The sequence below is a fragment of the Lathyrus oleraceus genome, chromosome 5 (assembly GCF_024323335.1).
Source record: "Lathyrus oleraceus cultivar Zhongwan6 chromosome 5, CAAS_Psat_ZW6_1.0, whole genome shotgun sequence".
NCBI lineage: Eukaryota > Viridiplantae > Streptophyta > Magnoliopsida > Fabales > Fabaceae > Lathyrus > Lathyrus oleraceus.
In genome coordinates this window covers 585,359,638-585,369,266 of record NC_066583.1, presented here as the reverse complement: position 1 = coordinate 585,369,266, position 9,629 = coordinate 585,359,638, and the positions used below count along the sequence as shown (strand labels likewise).

Genomic DNA, 9,629 nt, shown 5'->3' with positions numbered 1-9,629 from the left:
ATATTCTCACGAAGGAGATCATTGGGCGTGGTACTAAGAGAGGGGGACTTTACTATATGGAGGATTTTAGTGTAGGCCGAGCGCATCACATGCATTATCCAAGAAACAATAAAATGGAGCAAGTCTTACTTTGGCATCGCCGATTAAGCCATCCTTCTTTTGGCTACCTGAAACATGTGTTCCCAAGCTTATTTTCAGATATATCTTTGTTGAACTTCAAATGTGAAGCTTGTATTTTAGCCAAGAGTCATCGAGTTACTTTTCCATCAAGTATGAATAAAAGTAATGCTCCGTTTGCTTTAATCCATTCTGATGTATGGGGTCCATCCCCAAAATCTTCTATCTCTGGTTATCGGTGGTTTGTGATATTTGTTGATGATTGCACTCGAATGACTTGGATTTATTTGTTGAAACAAAAAAATGAAGTGATACACATATTTCAACAATTCCATAAAATGATTCAAACTCAATACTCAAAGAAAATTAAGATCCTTCGCTCTGATAATGGTGGGGAGTTTGTAAATCATCAATTCCATGAGTATTTCAAAAAACACGGACTTATTCACGAAACCACGTGTCCACAAACCCCACAACAAAATGGTGTTGCAGAATGAAAAAATCGCCATATTCTTGAAACTGCCTGTGCTCTGTTACATGGAGCACATGTGCCTCACCACCATTGGACTGACGCTGTTACTACAGCAGTATATCTCATCAATCGGATGCCATCGAAGGTCCTTGAATTTAAAACTCTGTTGCAGACCTTGTCCACATTTGTACCGCTGCCTACAATACAAATGTTGCCACCTCGAGTCTTTGGGTGTGTTGCGTTTGTTCACCTACATAAAAACCAGCGTACAAAGCTTGATCTGTGTGCCATTCGCTGCCTGTTTTTGGGATATGGCGTACACCAGAAAGGGTATCGTTGCTATGACCCTATTACTCGACGCATTTATGTAACTATGGATGTTACATTCTTGGAATTCGATCATTTCTACTAATTTGTATCACCCAATTCTTCTCTTCAGGGGGAGACACCAGAAGAAGAGTCGAATTGGTCGACATTTGACTGGTTCAAAGATATTGATATACCTTCAAATAAAATTTTTGGTGATTCTTGTCAAACTCAAACAGACCATATGAGTCCTGAAGTTGAAGTATTGGAATTCCCCCCCTCTCCAGTACTCAACGATCCATCTCCTGAGAATATCATTGAGGTAAACTCTCCTATATCTCATAATAATAATAATAATAAGGGTGATATCTCTGTTAGCTATGAATTACCTCACAGGCATAATCGGGGAAAACCACCGAAGTGTTACTCTCCTGAAGAAGAGGATCATAGATCAAGGTATCCAATTGCTAATTATGTCTCTATGAAGGACTTGTCTGAACCCCTTAAGAAATTTGCAAATGAGTTGTCTTCATACAGTGTACCTAGCAACGTTGAAGAGGCCATTGAAGATCCTAGATGGGTTCAAGCTATGAATGAAGAAATGGAGGCATTAAACAAGAATGCGACATGGACTCTTGTCCCTTTACCAAAAGGAAAGAAACCAGTAGGGTGTAAGTTGGTTTTCTCTATCAAGTACAAAGCTGATGGGTCTATTGAAAGGTACAAAGCAAGATTAGTGGCTAAAGGCTTTACACAAACATATGGCGTAGACTATCAAGAAACTTTTTCACCTGTTGCCAAGTTGAGCACTGTCAGAGTCTTGTTATCTTTGGCAGTAAATCTGGATTGGCCATTGCATCAGTTAGACGTGAAAAATGCATTTCTCCATGGGCACTTGAAAGAAGAAATATATATGGATATCCCTCCGGGATACATGAAAAATTATGAGACTAAGGTGGTGTGTAAATTGCAACGCAGTTTGTACGGCTTGAAGCAATCTCCTAGAGCGTGGTTTGGGAGATTGAACCTGGCAATGAAAAAATATGGCTTCCAACAAAGCAACGCAGATCATATGTTGTTTCTGAAACATCGTCAAGGTAAGGTCACAGCTTTGATTGTGTATGTAGATGATATGATTATTACAGGAGATGACTCTGAGGAAATAGCAAAACTTCAAAAACAACTTGCAACCGAATTTGAGATGAAAAATCTAGGTGGGCTCAAATATTTTCTAGGTATTGAAGTTGCTAGGTCGAAGAAAGGCATCTTTTTATCTCAACGAAAATATATCCTAGATCTTTTATCAGAAGTTAGGCTACTAGACTGTAAACCTGTAGATACTCCAATTGTCCAGAACCACAAACTTGGAGAATATCCAGACCAAGTGCCAACAAACAAAGGAAGGTACCAGAGATTGGTTGGCAAACTTATTTACTTATCTCATGCACGACCTGATATAGCGTATGCGGTAAGTGTAGTAAGTCAATTTATGCACAACCCGAGCAAAGATCACATGGACGCGGTAATTCGAATCATGCGGTACTTGAAGTCCTCGCCTGGAAAAGGCTTGATGTTCACAAAGAATAATCATGTACAAGTTGAAGGTTATACAGACGCTGACTGGGCAGGAGATATCACCAACAGAAAATCCACCTCAGGCTATTTTACCTTTGTTGGAGGAAATTTGGTTACATGGAAAAGTAAGAAACAAAAGGTTGTAGCATTCTCAAGTGCTGAAGCAGAGTTTCGAGGGATGGCTAAAGGTATTTGTGAGTTTCTTTGGCTTCGAAGATTGTTAATTGAAATTGGCTTTGCTCCGAACAATGCGATGAACCTTTTTTGTGACAACAAGTCTGCAATTGAAATTGCTCATAATCCGATTCAACATGATCGGACAAAACACGTGGAAATAGATCGACACTTCATTAAGCAAAATTTGGAGACCAAGATAATTCAATTCCCGTTTGTTAAATCTGAAGATCAATTAGCAGATATACTCACAAAAGCTGTATGTAGCAGAGACTTCTACAACGCACTTGACAAGTTGGCCATTCGAGATCTCTATGCACCAACTTGAGGAGGAGTGTTGGTGTTAGCTGTCAACAAGATTTTAGGAACTATAATAGGAATATAGTTATTAATTGTTAATTACCATTATTTGGCTATAATTATTCTGATTTAGTTATAACTAGAAATAGATTTTCTGTGTATATAAATATAACCTATTCCCTCCTTGTAATATACGATTGAAATAATATGAAAATTGCATATCAGTTTAACAAAATATTCAAAGTCTGAGACTGACCTGTAGTCTATCATTGACTTATTGTTTTGCTTGAGTATGACATTTTCGTAGACCTGGTTGGCTTACTAGTCTAATGTTAAATAACTAACGAATTAAAAGATTAATGGCACTAAATGTTTGTTTTCATTGACTCATTCAAGTTTACCTATCTATATAATATATTAAATCTAAAGCTTCGGATTATATGGCGACATATGTTAAGAATTTTATTCCATTTGTGCCACATCATCCTATAGTCTTATGTGGCACCTTCAAAATCTTATTTCCACTTTTCAAATAGACAAATACAATATTTAATCACCATTGGAGGTCACAGGTTCGAGCCCTGAAAAAAATGAAGAAAATTTTCATTTTTAACAAAAATGATCTAAGAAGAAAATCATTATTCCAACTATATATATTCTCCTAATAAAATAGACATGTAACCTTAGAGAGTAGAATAAAAATATTGAGAATAATGTCAAAAAAACAACACTCATTTAAATTGATATCAACGATAAAATCAGAAAAAATTTACGATCGCATTAATAAAATTAAAATAATTATTTAAAAAACAATTAAATTATTATACCAACTAGTATTTTCAACCCTTTATTCATTAGATAACTAAAGTTTGACAAAATTACGAATGTCATTCTTATTTTACAAGCATGTATTTTCCTTTCAAATAAATTATATATTTTTGTATGTGATTAATTCATATCATTCTCTTAATTATAATTTACAATAAATTAGTGTAATATAAATTTAATAATCATGTTTTTCAAAATAATTTCTTAATATATTTAAAATTCAATAAAAACGAATAAACTAATTTGCAATCGCACATCGCGCGGGTCTTAATCTAGTTAGTATAAATTTGGTGATATTATTTGTTGGAGGAAACTTGCGAAAATAATTTATGACAACAACTTATGAAATTGTTCGTAATATTTTTTCAACTTATTTTCATAATTTATTCAAGATAACTAAAGTCTAATAAATTTATTCAATTTTTTTTAAATAGGTCGGCCTGATAGGCTCAAAAGATTTTTCTTACAACCCATGGCCTAGCCTCTTTAGCTAAATAGGCTTAAAAAAGCCTAGGTCTTTTCTATTTAAGAAAAAGGCTGGTCTAGTATGGACTTGTGTAGGCTAAACCGTAGGCTCCTGATAGTTGGTCTGACATATTCTCATCCTAGTGGTAGTAAGATGCATTAATTCTCATTTGGCTGCAAAGTGTGTGCGCGTGTATGTGTGTGTGTGATTGATTTAGTCATATAACTTTATAAAAAAATCATTTGTGCTTTTACACTTAGACGTCATAGTGTGAGCTTTTACACTTTCTCTCTTTCATACTTTGAAGCCTTAAGACTTGTCAAGTAAACCAATCATATAAATATTTGTTTGAATCTTCTTGGTGATGAGGCTTGAGATTTAATTTAGTTAAGTACCATCATCAGAGGATCAAACTCTAACTTTTTTAACTGCATCTTTTACCGTTTTGCTACATTGAAGTTGTAACAAAAACTTCTCCTTTAAATTTTCCATTAAGTTGTCATTATCAAGTTGTCATCATAAAAATTACATTGGCAAAGGCAAATGATGATGACTTTGATCACTTGTCATGAATACCCTGCAAAATATATTTCCACACGACTGAGGCATAGTAGAGTGTCGCAGCATGCATCGGTTTGCAAGGCAATAGTCTGACCCTTGTAACCACCAATTAGGGTTAGTTCATTTGACGCGGAGGCGTCAACTTCTGGGGTTGAAGTGTCTCAAACTTTGTCTTCCCATAGGCCATTGCCACCTGCTGCTACCGCATAAGCCCCATTAGTCCAAGTTGAAACACTTTTTGTCGTCGTTCCTGAAGATTTTGGAAGAGGCTCGTCTGAGGCATGTGTGGGACCGAGAGATCATATTTATCTTTATTTATTCTTTGAAACACATGCGTTTTAATATTGAACTTTTTGATGATGATATATTTTTCTGCAGTACAACGATGCTTTAAAATGCATCAACCATGATCGGAAGATTACGATGTTGCACCAGCCTGAGGAGCAGTTGTTTCAGGATGCCATACAGCTATCTGAACTGCAAGATTTATGCATGGTTGATTATACTACTATTAATCATGGTCTGGTGTCAGCGTTCGTTGAGACATGGCACTCTTAGACGTCATTTTTTCATCTTCTGCATGGTGATGTCCATCATATTTGATGATGTGCCATGCTTGTTACATCTTTCAATTAGGAAAAGATTATTAGTCCACTCCAGGAAAAGATTATTACTCCATGTGCATTCATTGCACATTTATGCCATATGCGCACAGCAACAAATGATATACGCTTTCGACCATAGACCCTCACCATCAGGCGCATCTCTTGAATGACATAGCCTTCTACTCTAGATGATTGACTTGTGATTCACGTCTGATGTATCTGCATTTGTCTATGTGAGTCGTGCGTAAATTTATGTATATACAAATTGTTCCAAAAGACTCCTCTGTGTATCTGCTCCTCCTACTATGATTCGCATAGATGTGGATGTCATGTATGACGATTTCCTTAATCATCTAGCACCAATTGAAGCATGAGGTGTCTTAGTTCATAGGAAATTGAATTATGCATTTAATTACGTCTAGTGGTATTTTAGAGTGTCACATCTTTATATGACATTAGATACTGAGGAAAATTCACCTAGATCAGGTCATTAGAAGATATTAAAGAAGTAGGTTAAAACAGATCATACAATTGATGTGTTATCTACCTATTATTGTATTATAGATTATATGCAAGTATTAGACAAGCGAGCCTTTCCTTAATCATCTAGTACCAATTGAAGCATGAGGTGTCTTAATTCATAGGAAATTGAATTATGCATTCAATTACGTCTAGTGGTATTTTAGAGTGTCACATCTTTATATGACATTAGATACCGAGAAAAATTCACCTAGATCAGCTCATTAGAAGATATTAAAGAAGTAGGTTAAAACAGATCATACAATTGATGTGTTATCTACGTATTATTGTATTATAGATTATGTGCAAGTATTAGACACAAAATTGCAGTAGAATTAGATTAATATAGTATGTGTATTAAGAGATTATTGATAGGATTATCGTTTGTAATCTGATATTTTGAGTGTATTATATATTCAAGATTTATTCATTATATAGCATTAAATGTGTATCATATATTCAGGATTATTCATTATATATAGCATTATATGATTTTATTTATAGTATTTCTAAAAAAATGTAATGCATATTCGTATTTATTAGGGAGATAAGGTTGTTACTCAATTACAAATGGATGTTCATCCAGAAATATATTCTCAGATTTGTGCTTCTCCACCACTTAATGGGAAGTTTAAAAGAGGAGAACAGAAGAAGAAAACACATTCTCAATTGTAAAAGAGTAAGGATATACACTGCCGAACTGGTACACGGTAGAAGACACCTACTAAACTATATATTGCAAACATTTTGGAGCCAGGAAGGGTTCAAAATTGGTTGAGCATAAGGTTTTTAGAGCTTATGAGTCTAACCCTGTCTAACCCTCAGTTAAAGGAAGATAGCAATGCAAGGAAGTGTGTTTGCGATTCTGTTCATTTTATGACGCTTAGATTATATTAGTAGGGAGGGGGTGGGATGGTTTTTTTCCTTCGAACAAAACCCAAAGAATGTTAACGATGAGTAGAAATTTGAAGAACATCATAAGCAACAGAAAGAAACACGGAAAGGAAAACTAAAATTGCTTGATATATGAGGGAACAATAGTTAGCTGCCAGAATAAGCAAATAATAATATATCAAGCGTTATAGGGTATCTTTATAAAGAAATAAATGCTACACTGTATCAAAAATCATTCCATCACTACTATATGGATAACATTAACCACGAATTCCACCAAACTCATTACTGCTGAGCGCATTGGACTCTCTGAGCACCACCAGGCATTTCATCATCCTCGTCATAAGCCTCTTGCGGAGCTTGCTTCTTCCTCCTTGACTCTTCCTCCATGTTGACATCATGAAGTGTTGTCTCCTCACACTCATCTATCTCCATTTCTGTCAACTGTGATAAAGGCCGTGCTGGCAGAATTGTCTCCAAAGCCTTGACCTGATCAGGAGACAGAGACTCGGGAAACTCCACAGTGAAGTGAATGTAAAGCTTGCCCTTCATGAATGGCCTCTGGTACATTGGCATGCCCTCATCATTAATTGCCTTATATGAATCTGCATAACCAAAAGATTGAAAAAATCAATCACTCAACAATATTTTGACAATGCAATATAAACCATATCATATGTGAATAAATCTACATACCAGGCTTGACAACTTCTCCGGGATTTGATTTAATCAACAGTTGCCGAGCATCCAAATGAGTCAGGGCGAACTGGAAACCACATAAGGCTTCAGTGAGGGACAAGGTGTGCTCTACAAAAAGATCATCACCACTTCTTTTGAACTTCGGATGCTCCTTCTGTTGAAGTACAAATACAATATCTCCAGTAACTGTATCCGGCTGCAAAAGGCATGAAAACATAAATCAGTATCTAGATTAGGTTTTTAATCCAGCTCAATATCAAGAACACTATTATGATCATCCGCATACCGCTTCATCAGCTTCACCAGGGAACGTAATTTTCTGCCCGTTCTGCATTCCCTTTTCAACATGAACTTCAAGTACTTTCTTCTGTTGAACAACCTTCTCTCCCTTGCACTGTTGGCATCGATCTTTGTCAGTAATTGTCTCTCCAGTACCCTTACATTGATTGCAAGGATGTTGCATTTGCTGAATCATGTTGGCACCCAGATGCCTCATAGAAATCTTCATACCAGTTCCATCACAACCAGAACATGTCATGGAAGCCCCAGACTTAGACCCTTTCCTGTAATCAAACCAAGCAAAACAGTAAGATATCATCAAATCAAATCAAAATCATTACAAAGAACCAACAAATAAAAGTTACACTTTACACACCCATTGCACTTGGAACACAAGACATTTCTTGAGAGAGAAAGCTTCTTAGATGTCCCAAGGTAAAGATCCTCCAAAGAGACCTTCAAGGGGTGAACAACATCTTCCCCATGTCTCTGCCTTCGGCCTCTACTACCACCACCTGTTCACAAATACAATATTTCCATTAAACCCAAAAATCATACATATAATAATTGGTTGAATAAGTCCCAAATTTACCAACAAGAATCCATACCTGGAAATCCACCACCACCAAAGAAAGACGAAAAGATATCAAATGGGTCATGGCCACCGCCGCCGCCACCCATTCCTTCCTTAAGCGCATCTTCACCGTATTGATCATATATCTCACGTTTCTCGGGATCACTCAAAACCTCATAAGCTTGAGCAAGCTCTTTGAACTACAACCAAAACAAAACACGTACACATAAAAACCTAGTTTTATTATCTAACAAATCAAAATGGTTCTTCTACACCAAATACCAATCTACAATAGCCCCAACCCTAAATCAATCACACTATCCTAAAATTACCCAACAATTCAAACCCTAAATCAAAATCATATGCAATTCAGAGATATCAATTAATCAAATCAAGGACAAAATTGATAACAAAAATACCTTCTCAGGATCACCTCCCTTATCAGGATGATTCTTGATGGCAGCTTTTTTGTAAGCTTTCTTCAAATCATCAGGAGAAGCGGTCTTCGAAACGCCGAGAATCTCATAATATTTTGTGTTATCGCTTTTCTTCGGTGCTCCTCGCCCAAACATCTTAACCTTATGCGAATTTCACAAACGAATTCAATCGAAACAAAACCCTAATGTGAAGCTTTGGGAGTTCTTATTGCTGAAATAGATCTCAACGGAATTGTGCAGTTGAAAGTGAGTACTTTGTCTCGTGTTTATATAGGGCTTCTTGATTTAATGTACGGCTAGGATTTAATCTTTGATTTTATTTAGGTCACCCAGAAGGATCTAGAATTATTTTACACCAAGTAATTATGAGAAATTGTGAACCGTTGGATCTGTTTTTCAAGGGGATCTCGCTATTCTAGATCCTTCCTCACACGTTTTTATCTTTTTTATTATTATGTTTTTTATTTGTTTCTTTTTAGTGTATACATTCTTTTCCCCTCTCTTGGGTCTATCTATACTTATATCGTGGGTATTCAGTTTTCAGATTCCGCTGATTTATAAGTGTTTATTATCTGTTATATTAATATTTTAAAATATTTATAAATTTATTATATTTGAAATGATTCAATAGAGATTTTGCTAAAACAAATAAAATTTTAAGACTCACTTAAAGAAGATAATAATAACTTTCAAGATCTTTATCAAGAAAAATAAAATCAATGTATATTGTATATTTTTTTTAATAAAAAGATACTTAAGTTTTATATGGATCCTTCATAGAATACTTTTGGTTATTGTAACTTAAATTAGGAATATTTCTTTC

General features: G+C 35.5%; 1 protein-coding gene across 1 annotated transcript; it reads right to left on the bottom strand.

The window, feature by feature from the left end:
- Positions 1 to 6,916: 6,916 nt before the first annotated feature.
- On the bottom strand, positions 6,917 to 9,060 carry LOC127086695 (dnaJ protein homolog 2). Its single transcript, XM_051027491.1, has 6 exons — positions 8,789 to 9,060; positions 8,404 to 8,569; positions 8,172 to 8,310; positions 7,803 to 8,079; positions 7,514 to 7,712; positions 6,917 to 7,422 (listed from the first exon to the last, which is right to left on the bottom strand). The coding sequence occupies exons 1-6, from the start codon at positions 8,939 to 8,941 to the stop codon at positions 7,103 to 7,105; spliced, it is 1,254 nt and encodes a 417-aa protein (XP_050883448.1). The 5' UTR covers positions 8,942 to 9,060; the 3' UTR covers positions 6,917 to 7,102.
- Between the last annotated feature and the right edge of the window lie 569 nt (positions 9,061 to 9,629).